At 36.2% G+C, this 17,584-nt stretch overlaps 1 protein-coding gene across 1 annotated transcript; it reads left to right on the top strand.

Annotated features, from left to right (window-relative positions):
- Nucleotides 1-913: 913 nt before the first annotated feature.
- LOC110447204 (forkhead box protein A4-A-like) lies at nucleotides 914-15,949 on the top strand. Its single transcript, XM_021492744.1, has 2 exons — nucleotides 914-1,659; nucleotides 15,017-15,949. Exons 1-2 carry the CDS (start codon nucleotides 949-951, stop codon nucleotides 15,020-15,022), a joined length of 717 nt encoding a protein of 238 aa, XP_021348419.1. The 5' UTR covers nucleotides 914-948; the 3' UTR covers nucleotides 15,023-15,949.
- Nucleotides 15,950-17,584: the final 1,635 nt, after the last annotated feature.

Genomic DNA, 17,584 nt, shown 5'->3' with positions numbered 1-17,584 from the left:
AGTGCCGTGACGTGACTCGAACCCGCAACCCGTCGGTCACGAGTCCGGCGTCCTACCACTAAACTACCGTGCCTCCTTGATAGTTAATAGTTTTTATGTTTTTTTCTTCTTCTATACGTGGTATTCTATAACCGAGGCTCTGCTGCAGTTGAAGGAGCTTCCACACATTTTCAGACATCCAAACTACACTAACTTTGACTTGTGGTGATACTTCAGTGGATATTTCACCGTAAATGTGTGCTTGCCTTCACTGCATCCCGTAGATAATGTATTGATCTAAACATATTCTTATTGTTTTTAGTGCGGATTGATTTCGGTGTAAATCGAAGGTTCTTATACCTAAACGAGACCTACACCAGTATTTTTTTAAACTGTAATTTTGCAAAGCATAATTTCCATCCAGAAAAAAATGTCATATTTCCTTTAACTTTGTCTAAATTGAAAAAACATTCTCTATAATTGCTTTAGAGAAATATATAATATACATGTATATATGTATAAGGTGAGTTATTAGTATAGTGTATTATACAATATATGTATTGGCGCTCCCCTACCCAGCCCAATCCAATACGGACGTGTTTGGTTGTTGATGACAAGTTGGCGGTAAACAATGTCAATGTCAAATAATGGGTATTACACCAATATCCGACAGTTTTTCTGCGTGAATATTCAACTTTATTGTTTAATGTTTATTAATATGAAAACACATGTAATACTTCCGTTGTTACTACTGCTGTGACGTTACTCGTTTATACACCTAATATATATTACTGTAATTTTCTAATATACATCTAATAGTAAAGCCCGACGGTCGGTGGCGTTATATAATGGTTTGTAGCAGGTATATTCATTGTGTAGTGGGAAAACTAAAATCAGAAAATGAAATAACGTATAAATGACGATGTCACCAGTATCAGCTGGTCGCTCAGCAAGAAACGTTGGCTAGTCATGAATAAAGACCGCGCTCCGAAACGAAATATCGACGATGAATCGGAAACGGTATTACCTTGCAAAGTTGCTAAATGTGAGACGTTAGTAGATTGTGATCAAACTGTCAACGAAAACGTTTCTTCCAGGAAACCAAATTTGTCTTACATTGCGATGATTTCAATGGCTTTACAAAGTGTGCCCTCAAAACAGATGTTACTGTCGGAGATATACGAGTGGATTTCAGAACACTATCCTTACTACAGACAGGAGGACAGGAGTTGGAGGAACAGTATTCGGCACAACCTCTCCCTTAATGAGTGTTTCGTCAAGTCGGGACGGAGCGAAAGTGGAAAGGGAAGTTACTGGTCCATCCACCCAGCTAACATGGAAGACTTCGGAAATGGTGACTATCGGCGACGTCGTGCGAGGCGTCGCGTGCGGAAATGTGACGACGAGCTTCGGACACTGTGTGAACCGTCCTGTGTATCCGGTGAGTCCACGCTACAGACACTACAAGCGTCACCCGTTGTCCAGTTCTACTCCGGGTACGTTCCTATGAGCAGCACGTACGTGAGCACGAGTTATCTAAACTCCATGTTTGGGACGGAAAAAATCCTTAACAGGGAAAACCAGGTCAGAAATTTGCACCAGACCAACAGGTTTATATTGCCCAATACCGTTTGCCTTCCTAATCTCCAAACATTTACTGGAAACAGGCTCAGTACGGAGGTACGTGACACCCCTTCTGTACTTGTGAATGTGAATGTAAATTTGGACGGATTTCAGCCACAATTTGGATAGATACAGCTTTAATACATAGTGTCCCTTACTACAACCGTCCACCTTTTCCGTGTAATGCATTTGTAGTTTGTTATTTTATATTACTTTATTTATTTTTTTACATGGAAAAATGACTTTTTTATTGTAAAACATATATTCGAAAGCTTGTTATATTTGCTGTTGTTTTCATCGATTAAAATAACGAACATGTTTGATATAATTATTTACGTTTGTAAAATCATAATAAATCATTATAAGGTTTAACTTAATCCAATCGAGAGATACTGAATACTTGTTCAGTGTATGACAATTCGAGTTACTTCCCTTCTTTCAAACAATTCAGTCGTAAAAAAGTAGATTTTTGATAGTGAGTATCTCTTACATCTTTGAAATATTCATTTTATTTTAGCCACAATATTGAAGTTATAGTACCTAAATTTAAATATGGTGTATAGTTATGGGAAGAGCTTGCGATTTTGCGATATTGACAAAAAAATGAAACATCCGAATATTCAAGACCAAAAATATTATAAAGTGCAGAAAAAAATACAGGATCCATTACCTTGACGAACACCAATGATTGATTCTCACTCTCCGTCAGACATAACTTCAATGAAATCTCGTTTCCTAAACTATGTAACTGTGTAGGAGAAATTAATTATATGTAATCCGAATAGTTATAAAAACAAGCTGGCAATTCGATAATGGATGAGAAAATGGATGGAGTATAAGGCTTTTATAGATACAGGTTTCTCCATCCTCGTGCATAGCTATGTCTCAATTTAAGTGCCTTGAATTTCCTTAATCTGAAGGACAATCTTAATTGCGAAGCCACGTTAAGTTTCGAACACTTGAAATGTTTTCCGTTGCAATTTAAAATCAATATAAATCTGTTGGCGTGAGAGTTGGTGATGATAGTGTCTCTCAGAGGTGCGGCCACCAATCAACGCTACCCTATCCCTAATTGATCAATTTGGGCACGCGCGAGAGATAGTGTTCTGTTTTGGCTGCCTAGGATATGGTTTTGTGGATCAGGCATTGTATACAGAATGACGCCTTCCACGAACAGCAAATAACCGTAGTTTTTCCCCGAAAAAATCTACAGAATTTTTAATGCGAGTTACTTCCCTTTGAGCACAGTAGGAAGGAAAGCGTTGACTATTTTTGGCTGCATCATAGGCGTTTAAGTGTGCAATTTGAATATTATTGTCTGCATAGTAAATTTGAAAGTGTTAACTTAAACTGCGGTGCAAACTAAACATAACACTTTTCGTCATTATTGGAATACTTTGCAGTTTATATCATGGGTGATTATTTCATAACTTCCTTTAACGCATTTTACCTTTCATAACTTGAGTTAGATGAGTGTAGGTACATGTAATCCAATGTTATGCTTGATGTGATTGTACTTGCCTTTTGTTGCGTTATGTGTATTGATTAATTATTTTATTAAAAAAAAAATACAATGTAAACCAAGTATGATAAGTTTGCTTATTCTATGATGATGACGACGATGTCGTGGTGATAATAATAACGAAGATGTTAACGTTGTTATCGACGACGATGATGACGACGATGATGGTGGTGATGATAACAACGATGATGTTAAACTTCGACGGTGACGGTCGACGATAACAATATTAGTCAGTGTTGGTGGCGATGAATATACAATCTGATTAAAATAAGCTGTTACATGACTTCGTTACCATCGTACTACGCCTGAACTATGACATTCCAGTTCGCTGCCAACATTTTGCCAGCGCGACTCTGATTGGTTCATCTAAAGGTCATATGAACGTGACCCTGACCGCGACACATAAAGATGTTCAGTTGTAGTTCGAAGTTGACGAAACCATGTAACCTATGATTTTAATCAGAAACGTATGAATTAATGATGGTTGCTTCCACGTGATATATTACAGTTGATTCAACACAGTTATAACGATTTATCTCCATCATTTGTAGGCACATTGATTTCATGTAGGTTTGAGGCGGTTAAATATAACGAATATAGTTGATACAACACCGTTATAACGATTTATTTCCTTCATTTATAGGCACATGAAGTTCATGTAGATTTGAGGCGGTTAAATATATAACGAATATAGTTGATACAACACCGTTATAGCGATTTATTTCCATCATTTATAGGCACATTGAGTTCATGTAGATTTGAGGCGGTTAAATATATAACGAATATAGTTGATACAACACCGTTATAACGATTTATTTCCATCATTTATAGGCACACTGAGTTCATGTAGATTTGAGGCGGTTAAATATATAACGAATATAGTTGATACAACACCGTTATAACGATTTATTTCCATCATTTATAGGCACACTGAGTTCATGTAGATTTGAGGCGGTTAAATATATAACGAATATAGTTGATACAACACCGTTATAACGATTTATTTCCATCATTTATAGGCACACTGAGTTCATGTAGATTTGAGGCGGTTAAATATATAACGAATATAGTTGATACAACACCGTTATAACGATTTATTTCCATCATTTATAGGCACACTGAGTTCATGTAGATTTGAGGCGGTTAAATATATAACGAATATAGTTGATACAACACCGTTATAACGATTTATTTCCATCATTTATAGGCACACTGAGTTCATGTAGATTTGAGGCGGTTAAATATATAACGAATATAGTTGATACAACACCGTTATAACGATTTATTTCCATCATTTATAGGCACACTGAGTTCATGTAGATTTGAGGCGGTTAAATATATAACGAATATAGTTGATACAACACCGTTATAACGATTTATTTCCATCATTTATAGGCACACTGAGTTCATGTAGATTTGAGGCGGTTAAATATATAACGAATATAGTTGATACAACACCGTTATAACGATTTATTTCCATCATTTATAGGCACACTGAGTTCATGTAGATTTGAGGCGGTTAAATATATAACGAATATAGTTGATACAACACCGTTATAACGATTTATTTCCATCATTTATAGGCACACTGAGTTCATGTAGATTTGAGGCGGTTAAATATATAACGAATATAGTTGATACAACACCGTTATAACGATTTATTTCCATCATTTATAGGCACACTGAGTTCATGTAGATTTGAGGCGGTTAAATATATAACGAATATAGTTGATACAACACCGTTATAACGATTTATTTCCATCATTTATAGGCACACTGAGTTCATGTAGATTTGAGGCGGTTAAATATATAACGAATATAGTTGATACAACACCGTTATAACGATTTATTTCCATCATTTATAGGCACACTGAGTTCATGTAGATTTGAGGCGGTTAAATATATAACGAATATAGTTGATACAACACCGTTATAACGATTTATTTCCATCATTTATAGGCACACTGAGTTCATGTAGATTTGAGGCGGTTAAATATATAACGAATATAGTTGATACAACACCGTTATAACGATTTATTTCCATCATTTATAGGCACACTGAGTTCATGTAGATTTGAGGCGGTTAAATATATAACGAATATAGTTGATACAACACCGTTATAACGATTTATTTCCATCATTTATAGGCACACTGAGTTCATGTAGATTTGAGGCGGTTAAATATATAACGAATATAGTTGATACAACACCGTTATAACGATTTATTTCCATCATTTATAGGCACACTGAGTTCATGTAGATTTGAGGCGGTTAAATATATAACGAATATAGTTGATACAACACCGTTATAACGATTTATTTCCATCATTTATAGGCACACTGAGTTCATGTAGATTTGAGGCGGTTAAATATATAACGAATATAGTTGATACAACACCGTTATAACGATTTATTTCCATCATTTATAGGCACACTGAGTTCATGTAGATTTGAGGCGGTTAAATATATAACGAATATAGTTGATACAACACCGTTATAACGATTTATTTCCATCATTTATAGGCACACTGAGTTCATGTAGATTTGAGGCGGTTAAATATATAACGAATATAGTTGATACAACACCGTTATAACGATTTATTTCCATCATTTATAGGCACACTGAGTTCATGTAGATTTGAGGCGGTTAAATATATAACGAATATAGTTGATACAACACCGTTATAACGATTTATTTCCATCATTTATAGGCACACTGAGTTCATGTAGATTTGAGGCGGTTAAATATATAACGAATATAGTTGATACAACACCGTTATAACGATTTATTTCCATCATTTATAGGCACACTGAGTTCATGTAGATTTGAGGCGGTTAAATATATAACGAATATAGTTGATACAACACCGTTATAACGATTTATTTCCATCATTTATAGGCACACTGAGTTCATGTAGATTTGAGGCGGTTAAATATATAACGAATATAGTTGATACAACACCGTTATAACGATTTATTTCCATCATTTATAGGCACACTGAGTTCATGTAGATTTGAGGCGGTTAAATATATAACGAATATAGTTGATACAACACCGTTATAACGATTTATTTCCATCATTTATAGGCACATTGAGTTCATGTAGATTTGAGGCGGTTAAATATAACGAATATATAGTTGATACAACACCGTTATAACGATTTATTTCCTTCATTTATAGGCACACTGAGTTCATGTAGATTTGAGGCAGTTAAATATAACGAATATATAGTTGATACAACACCGCTATAACGATTTATTTCCATCATTTATAGGCAAACTGAGTTCATGTAGATTTGAGGCGGTTAAATATAACGAATATATAGTTGATACAACACTGTTATAACGATTTATTTCCATCATTTATAGGCACACTGAGTTCATGTAGATTTGAGGCGGTTAAATGTAACGAATATATAGTTGATACAACACCGCTATAACGATTTATTTCCATCATTTATAGGCACATTGATTTCATGTAGATTTGAGGCAGTTAAATATAACGAATATATAGATGATACAACACTGTTATAACGATTTAATTCCATCATTTATACGCACATTTGATACAACACCGTTATAGCGATTTATTTCCATCATTTATAGGCACATTGAGTTCATATAGATTTGAGGCGGTTAAATATATAACGAATATAGTTGATACAACACCGTTCTAGCGATTTATTTCCATCATTTATAGGCACATTGAGTTCATATAGATTTGAGGCGGTTAAATATATAACGAATATAGTTGATACAACACCGTTATAACGATTTATCTCCTTCATTTATAGGCACACTGAGTTCATGTAGATTTGAGGCGGTTAAATGTAACGAATATATAGTTGATACAACACCGCTATAACGATTTATTTCCATCATTTATAGGCAAACTGAGTTCATGTAGATTTGAGGCGGTTAAATATCACGAATATATAGTTGATACAACACCGCTATAACGATTTATTTCCTTCATCTATAGGCACATTGAGTTCATGTAGATTTGAGGCGGTTAAATATAACGAGTATATAGTTGATACAACACCGTTATAACGATTTATCTCCTTCATTTATAGGCACACTGAGTTCATGTAGATTTGAGGCGGTTAAATATATAACGAATATAGTTGATACAAAACCGTTATAGCGATTTATTTCCATCATTTATAGGAACATTGAGTTCATGTAGATTTGAGGCGGTTAAATATAACGAATATATAGTTGATACAACACCGTTATAACGATTTATTTCCATCATTTATAGGTACACTGAGTTCATGTAGATTTGAGGCAGTTAAATATAACGAATATAATTATAGTTGATACAACACCGTTATAACGATTTATTTCCTTCATTTATAGGCACATTGAGTTCATGTAGATTTGAGTCAGTTAAATATAACGAATATATAGTTGATACAACACCGTTATAACGATTTATTTCCATCATTTATAGACATATTGAGTTCATGTAGATTTGAGGCGGTTAAATATAACGAATATATAGTTGATACAACACCGTTATAACGATTTATCTCCTTCATTTATAGGCACACTGAGTTCATGTAGATTTGAGGCGGTTAAATATATAACGAATATAGTTGATACAACACCGTTATAACGATTTATTTCCTTCATTTATAGGCACACTGAGTTCATGTAGATTTGAGGCGGTTAAATATAACGAATATATAGTTGATACAACACCGTTATAACGATTTATCTCCTTCATTTATAGGCACACTGAGTTCATGTAGATTTGAGGCGGTTAAATATCACGAATATATAGTTGATACAACACCGCTATAACGATTTATTTCCATCATTTATAGGCAAACTGAGTTCATGTAGATTTGAGGCGGTTAAATATAACGAGTATATAGTTGATACAACACCGTTATAACGATTTATTTCCATCATTTATAGACATATTGAGTTCATGTAGATTTGATGCGGTTAAATATAACGAATATATAGTTGATACAACACTGTTATAACGATATATTTCCATCATTTATAGGCACCCTGAGTTCATGTAGATTTGAGGCGGTTAAATATAACGAGTATATAGTTGATACAACACCGTTATAACGATTTATTTCCTTCATTTATAGGCACACTGAGTTCATGTAGATTTGAGGCGGTTAAATATAACGAATATATAGTTGATACAACACTGTTATAACGATTTAATTCCATCATTTATACGCACATTAAGTTCATGTAGATGTGAGACGATTAAATATAAGGAAACGTTGCTCTAAATATGTAAAGATCGGGACTGACAGGAGTAATAAAGAAAACGCATTACTTGCTTGCATAATTTATATAATCAATTAAAAACTGATGACGTGTATGTCGATGTCTTATGTTTTGACGGAACTAGTGGCCAGTGAATATCTCGCTCTTCCTCGGATTGTGATTTAATTTCTCTATTAACGTGTAACGTGATAACATATTGACCTATATGGCCACTGTTTTCAATTTAATTATGAGACGAAAAATATGTGAAGTTAACATTCTCAATGTAACTTTTATATCATAATAGGAATGCTACCCCTCTATTTTCAGTTTTGGGAATATTTTCGAAATAACACATCTGCAATATTCACAAATACCTTTAGAACAATTAAATATTGCATTTACTAAATATTTCTAAAATATCGGACTCGCGCAAGTGTGACACTACGGAAGGTGCTAAAGCATATGACGTCATCACTCATTGTGAAACGACGTCCATGCACATTTAATAACTATTTGTATTGACTCACAATGAACCTTTATTTTTATAAATACACGTTTATTTCAATCGGAACCCAATCGGAAAACAAATATTGAAAACAAGTTTATAAATGGAACTGCATTCCGCACGTATTTCCATACGCAAAAATAGTTAATGAAAGAATAACTACAAGCTTTTCTGTAAGTTTATTGAGTTCAAGACCACTAGATGTATTATAATTATAAATCTTTTAAAGGAGTCATGTCATTGTATAGAGACATTTTACATGTAACGACATGACATTATTAAGACAGCTTTACATGCGACATGTACATGTATTTTACATGGACCTCTTGTATTGTATTGTTTATTCAACTTGAAGCATTACGGCTCATAAGCACACACAGTAACGTATAATTGATACATCAGTGATATGGAATACCAAATAATTATAACATCATATATGAAGCATAATCTTGTACATCGCATATACATAAATAGTACCTAAAATGGACAGGATAATTCTTTGTATTATTATAAAGTACAAGATCAATAAATTATCGGAAGATGGACAGCTCTTGTATAATAACCTTACCTAAGTGTACCGTGGCTATCGGAAAACAGATGAGGCGACAACATTTCCTTAGCAAAATATTTATCATAATATCTACATGTATATTATCAACCGGGGCTCAACAAAGAATATGTTAATTACAAAAACGAAAAAACGGGCATATAACTTGTATACAGTGGAGTAGTCAGGGGATGTACAGAACAATATGTGTAAACCTGGAGACATATGTTATAATAATAATAATAATAATAATATACAGCATTTATATAGCGGCCTATATAATTTGTAAAATTACTCTAAGGCGCTTTACAACATATGGATAATAGTAATGGTTATAATTGTGAAAACAAACAACAAAGGCTTGCAATCACTTTCATACATTTAACAAGCAATGTGCACATAATTGAACAAATAAAAGGGTGGTATTTACATGACGTCTTTGCAAAGATTCTAAAATGCAGACGTGAAGAGGTGAGTTTTTATGTCCCTCTTGAACTTGGCCAGGGTATTCGACTTCCTAATAGCAGATGGTAAGCTATTCCACAACGTAGCCGAAACCCTCCCAAAGCATCTGTTTCCGTAGGTCACAGTACGAGATTTTGGGACACACAACAAAGATTCTGACTCCGACCGCAGTGATCTTGACGGCTGATACAGGGTAACAAGTTCCTGTAGGTACTGAGGAGCTGTTCCATTCAGTGCCTTGTATGTGTATACCAGAATTTTGTACTGCGACCTGTATCGTACAGGTAACCAGTGCAACGAATAAAGCGCAGGTGTGATGTGCTCTCTCTTTCGAGTACGAGTAACTAGCCGTGCTGCAGTGTTCTGAACCCTCTGCAGACGACTAGTTAGTTTGTCAGATATACCACAGAGCAGGGCGTTACCATAATCCAACCGAGAGGTAACAAGTGAATGCACCAAAATCTTGCATGCATCTGCAGTTAGAAACTGCCGAATACAGCCGATGTTCCTGATCTGGTAGTAACAGGATTTGGCAATAGCGTTCACTTGTTTCTCCATGTTCAGAGAACTGTCAAAGTATACCCCTAGGTTTTTAACAGCTGGAACAGTCTCAATAGTTCTGGCACCAACCTTGAGCTGGAGAGCCATTGTTTGCTGACACTTTGGGGAAAAGACGATTAGTTCCGTCTTTTCCTGATTAAGTTTAAGCATGTTGGCGTTCATCCAGATACTGATATCTGTCAGACAAGCTTCCAGACTTTCTGAGACTGTATTCCAACTGTCCTGTGGTTTTATGACCATGTAAATTTGTGTGTCATCAGCATAGCAATGATAGCGAAGGCTATGGCGACGACAAATCTCTCCAATCGGTTTGGAGTACATACAATATTTTCGTGGTCCTAACACCGACCCTTGAGGAACCCCGAAATCTAGTACTTTGTCATGTGAGGTGGCAGATCCGATGGCAACACACTGTCGTCGTTCACTCAGGTATGACTGTATCCAGCATAGTGCGGTATCAGTCACTCCATAAGAGTATTCCAGACGTTTATAAAGTATGCCATGGTCGATGACGTCAAATGCAGCTGACAAGTCCAGCATGACAAGCACCGCTCTGCACTTGTTATCCAATGCAGAAGCTATATCACTATGTACACGTAGGAGGGCCGTCTCAGTAGAGTGTCCCATGCGGTAGGCCGATTGCATGTTGTCATGGAGACTGTTTGCATGGAGATGAACCTCTAAACGCCGGGACACAACCTTCTCCAAGATCTTAAATAGAAAAGGCAGATTTGAAACTGGGCGGTAGTTTTTCAACTCCTCCTTGTCCATTCCAGGCTTATCAATCAGAGTGAGAGAAAACACAATAACCTAAGGTTGGAATCTAGACCGTTCTAACCAACTTGATTGCAGATACTTTCCTAGATTACACAGCTCTTTTCTGTTACGTATAGATAGCAGCTGGACAAGTTTGTATGAAGATGGGCGGCTCCAGTAATACTTTTTAATGAACTTTTTACCAATATCAACAAGGAGTGGACAAATCAGAACAAAATGGAACTCGTCCTCTACCTGGTTTTGATTACAATAACGACATAACCTATTCGCCCTCGGAATATTATGATACCGACCTTCTTCTACATATAACTGAAGCGATGAAAATCGTAATTTCGAAATAAGTTTAAGATACGCATCTGGAATAGACTTTGTTAGATAAAATTGTAACGTAAAGCTGTCTATCAGGAATTTATACAAATAACCTTTGGACGATCTTTCAGCAAATTCATTCCTTGTTTGAATAAAAACATCTGTCAAACGCTGCTTGAAACAATATAAAAATACCCTTTCATTATCAACATAATAAGTTTACCAGACATTGCAAAAACAATAAGACAATAATAATTTTCTAACTTGAAAACGGCAATTACAGTTTCTGTGATTACATTCATCCATATCTTCATAAACTGACTTAAGAACACAATTGTCGCATTTAATAAGTTTCAACCCAAATTTGGTAAGACATTTCCTGATGATATGCAAAGGCAGACGTCCTAATTCCGAATATACCATATACTTTATTTTTACATTCAGAATTCTTTTTAAAAAATGAACATGTACTTTTTCTACTTTGTCCGCAACAATGAAACCCCATGTTTCGCAACCGTAATTACACCAACGAAAGAATTGAGGAAACATAGACATCAAAAACATTAAGTTTAGATTCTACATTGAGGGACAAATTGTTACAAATTCTTAACGCATTACATACATTTACGACTTTGTTCAGCAATAGTAACTTGAGTTTTTGTAAACTTACCATTCAAGCTGAGCAGTACAACAAGGTAATTAAATCTATCAACAATTTCTATTTCATTGCCATTAAAGTAAAAAAAAAACGCCAGCCCGTAATCTTCCGCCATTACGAAATACAACATTTTTTGTTTTCTCCATATTGACTGTCAATTGCCGTTTGTCGCTATATTGTTTAAAGGAGTCTAACATTTTCTGCAAGCCAGAGACAGATTCTGAGAAAAGCACAGTATCACCTGCATATATAAGAAGAAACAGAGAAATATCTCGTAAGAATAAAGCGTCACAGGAAGTATTAAAAAGTTCATTTTCAAAATCATTCACATACATGGAGTAAAGGAAGGGAGATAACCCCTCCCCTTGCATCAAGCCTAGTGAGCACGAAAAAAAATCAGACAATTCAGACTTTTCTTAATTATACAATGTAAAGCAAAAATAGCATCTTTAGTTCCAAACCCAGGTTTAAATCCGAATTGGGCATCAGAGACGATGTTGTACTCCTTAGACCAATGTAGCAGTCTATATTGTTTAAAGCACTAATAAATAAATTAGATAAACAACTTACCAATGTGATTCCTCTATAATTGTTTGTATCATTGGCATCACCTTTTTTGAACAAAGGGAAAATGATACCCTTGGACCTCATTGAAGGAAAGACGCCCATATCAAAAACAACATTAAATAGGTTTGAGAGAATAGGAGCAAATGTCTCCATATGTTTAACAAAAGATTCATGAAGAGTATTATCAATTCCAGAGCTTACCTAATTTAGCACTTTTTAAAATTTAATATAATATTGTACATAGTCATGCTTGCATGTATAACACAGGTGAGGTTTGACCCTTAATCCCTATAATCCTTCTGTTGCAATGTACCAAATATTCGTCTTACGACAGTAAACTCAACTTTGACAGAACACAGTTCACATTTAAATCAGTCACCATAAGATTGTAGATATTCCTCTCATAACGTTTACATGTGTCAAGAAACTATACTTTCACTTTCAAAAAGCACCTTTTCAAGCTTCTGATTGCATTGAACATTAATCACCATGGTATTGGAAAGTGTGATTATGTGTGACGTCATCAACCATGTATGATCACCGGCGAATACTCCCCCCCCCCCCCCCCTTTTTCTTTTATCTCAGTTCAACTAAGGAGGACCACATGAATGTTTAAAATAGTAAGTTGTTAGTGAGGAAACTCACAGTGGTCATTGCAGAAAATTGCATAGTGTTTGCCATGCCACTGTTACACAAGTCGTTTCTCACAAACGAATGGTAATTTGTCTTTTCCGCTAACGTTGTCCCAGCCAAAACGTGATGGCTTTGACATCACCAGGTAATTCAACTCTTGTCCATCCCGCCCCTTTGGGTCGTGCTTGGAACTCCAGTGGAAATAGGACATGTTTTCCCCGTCTTTAAAACGCCATGTTCCTTCCTCGGTCACGTCATTTCCTTGAATGTAAGTCTGGTCGTCTCGGAAGATACCTACAAATATCATAAGCAACTGTTGCAGCCTTTACATACACGTATCATTAATAATTCAATGTCTACTTAAGTTCGACTCAATGGAACTACCAAATCTGGTGTTTCATTTGCCCATGAAATTGATCAGATTAACATTGTTTTTGGTTTTTGGGGAACAAAATGATCAGCTTGCCGGATGCTATAGGAAGTTATTGGGTAATCATAAGAACTCAATACAACAATAGGAACTAACACAATAGTTAGATTTCAATGGTTTTTATCCATTTTTTCGTGGTGTGTTGAGCCACCTTAAGTAGGACATTTATAAAAAAAAGAGTATTTTATTACTATACAGTGTTGGAATACAAGCCTCCAATTATGAACTATACTTTTTACATTACGCAAACACGTATCATTGCACAGAATTCCAAAAGTAACAATTATTGAAAACACGTGTTTCTTAAAATTTCAGGAATTAATCTTGCTTTTTGTTGAACTCGTGAGGTGATGAACTGAGTTCGTCTGGAGACAAATCCAACATGAACGGAAAGTATTAATTTTGTTTCAAGACAAGGACGATGCATCACCTCATGAAATCGACCAAACGAAAATTCAATCCTGATAGAGAAACTGTAATTAAATTCTTCATCAATGAACTGAAGCAATGTCTGTGAAGTAACAATAATATAAATGAACGGAATATCATAAAGTAATAATAATTTCCTTTTAATATGAGAACCATGAATGAAAACTAAATGCTTATTCGAGCAAAAAAGAAAAAGACTTTGCGACGAGTTTCATCGATCTAATGTAAAGCATGAACATACTTAAAACCCATACGTATTGGTACTACTTCACTAACTAATGTACTCGTTTAACCTTTTTTTCGTCATAATACTTGACCATAGTTCTTTTCCAAACAGTTAACGTTTATCACTCGTGTGACCAACGAGCTCTTTTCCTGAAAGAGATATTTAGCTCTTGTTTGGAGTCGTGCCTTATCAACAACACTGTAGTCTAAGAAAGCTTCATCACATACAATCTAGTGCTACATGCTATAGGTAATAAGATGGTTTACCCAGGTACTCGGCGAGATGTTGCTGTTTCTCGGCAGAGTCTACTCTCACCAAATCGCCCTCCTCTCCCTGGCACACAAGGGCGGCGTCGGACACCGTTTTTACGTCAGCCCCGGCATAACGCTTGTAACACAAAGCTAGGTGACGCTGATGGATGTATCCATGCGAGGGGTCACATGCTTCTGTAAAGAAAAATAGAATTACTAAATCAAATCCCAACCTCCGAGCAATCGTTCACACTGAAATTCATTTTCGAGCATTCCTTCTTACAATGCAGGACTAAACAAGAAAACCTCACCTGCGTGTACCTGGTAGTAGTGCCAAGCCTTGTCTGGGGTCCAGAAAGCCGGGGCCGGGAACAACACCGAGTGAAGCTTGCACGTTCTCCTCTCGGTATTAAAGAAGAACGAGACACAGTCAATGGTACAGAGACAGTGATAGGAACACATTCCAAGGGAGACAACTTTCATCGAGACCAGTTGCTTATCACCGACGACAAAGTTCCTGTATTTCTGCTGTTCGATGGCTATCACTGCATTATCAGAACCATATATTTCTATAACCACCAAGTGCAGTAATATCAAGAACGTTGAAATGAACACAGAAGTTGTCATAGTGGTGAGGTATGCTACAGATGCGTCTGTTTCATTATTTCTACGGCACCACACTTTTCTACAGTTATACGACCGTTCAAACAATTCATGAATTTTACTTCACGGAAAATCTCATTTTCTCCACTGTGAAGTCCGATTCTCATTGTATGTTGCAAATGTGGTAATGACGCGGAATGGTAATTGGCCGAGCACGTCCCGGCCTGGTAACAAATCCTCCAGTTATTACATGTACAATCTGCAGTCATGCACGGTCCAACCAGCGCTTGGAATATTTGCAAAGCGTCGATGTGAATAAGATCATTGTTGTTAAGGACATAAACGGATGACGGTAATGATGATGTAAATCGGGAAGTGTTTATTTTGACTAGGAGAGTGCAGAGAATTATTCATTTCGATATTGCTCTTCCACTTAAGACCAAACTAAAATCGTGAAGTCAGATATGTATATATGCACTAGACGGAATATCAAACAACTTCTGTATACATTTATGATAAGCACTGTAATCCAATGTTTGTTACGTTCACTTAGTTTTATTACTTTTCTTTTTTCATTTTTCTTTCCTTTTATCGAGTGAAAAGAAGTCATATACGAAACGAACTGTTCATAAAACACTTCACACTAATTAAATAAATGTCTTACAAAATTGGAACTTTCAGAGTTTTGATGCTTTATTCGCATAGTTGAAATGTTCACGTTGTCAATACTGCTTAAAGCCATCCTTCCTATGGGTTCAATACATTGGCACAAACATATATTTTGCAATGATTTATAATTAAAAATATAATTCTATTTACGTTTGTTTAATAAATGACACAAGATAAACAACGAGAAAAGTAAAAGAAACTTCTCCGCCGCAAATTAGCTGATACGTCCACACTGCCGATTAAAGAAAACATTCACACCATGACAATAAGCGGGTACATACACAACGCGGAAATAAGCGAACAGCCCACAACCCGACAACCCTTGTGATGACACAGTATAATACCACCCTTGTGACGACACAGTACAGAACCACCCTTGTGACGACACAGTATAGTACCACCCTTGTGACGACACAGTATCGTACCACCCTTGTGACGACACAGTATCGTACATCCCTTGTGACGACACAGTAACGTACGACCCTTGTGACGACACAGTGTAACCCACCCTTGTGAAGACACAGTATAATACCACCCTTGTGACGACACAGTATAGTACCACCCTTGTGACGACACAGTATCGTACATCCCTTGTGACGACACAGTAACGTACCACCCTTGTGACGACACAGTGTAATCCACCCTTGTGACGACACAGTATAATACTACCCTTGTGACGACACAGTATAATACCACCCTTGTGACGACACAGTAACGTACCACCCTTGTGAAGACACAGTATAAAACCACCCTTGTGACGACACAGTATAATACCACCCTTGTGACGACACATTGTAATCCCACCCTTGTGACGACACAGTGTAATCCCACCCTTGTGACGACACAGTGTAATTCCACCCTTGTGACGACACAGTTTAATCCCACCCTTGTGACGACACAGTATAATCCCAACCTTGTGACGACACAGTGTAATCCCACCCTTGTGACGACACAGTATAATTCCACCCTTGTGAAGACACAGTATAATACCATCCTTTTGAGTTTAAAAGAACAAAACTGGAATATACGGAAATGTAAATATTACCATAATGTGAACTCATAATCTTTTAAACTTTAAGACAAGATATGGACTAAGGATCATTTCCAGTGACATTTCCCCCATAGTCAACCTGCATCTTACTCAATCCTATAGTTTATATTTGACTTTCAGCATTCAATATCCATCACTGAGGATCACATCCGTGAATATAGAATCAACTGTGAAACCTAAACACCTCAAAAAGGGAGGAAGGATTGCTGGTGTATGGATGATACAGTCAAGAAAGGGGAATTCGAATCGCCAGGTTTATTATACTGCTTAGTAGTAAGCCAACCCCGTTGGTCATGTTGTACGCAAAGATCGATTTCATTTCAGTAATAATTACCATAACTTTAGTATGCATATACAATACCTACACCCATCTTTGTAGCCCAAAAACAAAAGATTCAAATATCCCTACCTCCCTACCGTGACGTAACCTCTATCTCGATGACAGAGCCACGGAGTGATCTCCCTTCCTCTTCCTTTTATGGCGCCTGCTGCATGCTGACGCACGGAGCTTGCTCCAATTCAAAACTTTGTTTTG

The sequence above is a fragment of the Mizuhopecten yessoensis genome, unplaced genomic scaffold, assembly GCF_002113885.1.
Source record: "Mizuhopecten yessoensis strain PY_sf001 unplaced genomic scaffold, ASM211388v2 scaffold3235, whole genome shotgun sequence".
Taxonomy (NCBI): Eukaryota; Metazoa; Mollusca; class Bivalvia; order Pectinida; family Pectinidae; genus Mizuhopecten; species Mizuhopecten yessoensis.
Note: the sequence above shows the minus strand (reverse complement) of the source record. Positions and strands in the feature narration are given on the sequence as shown.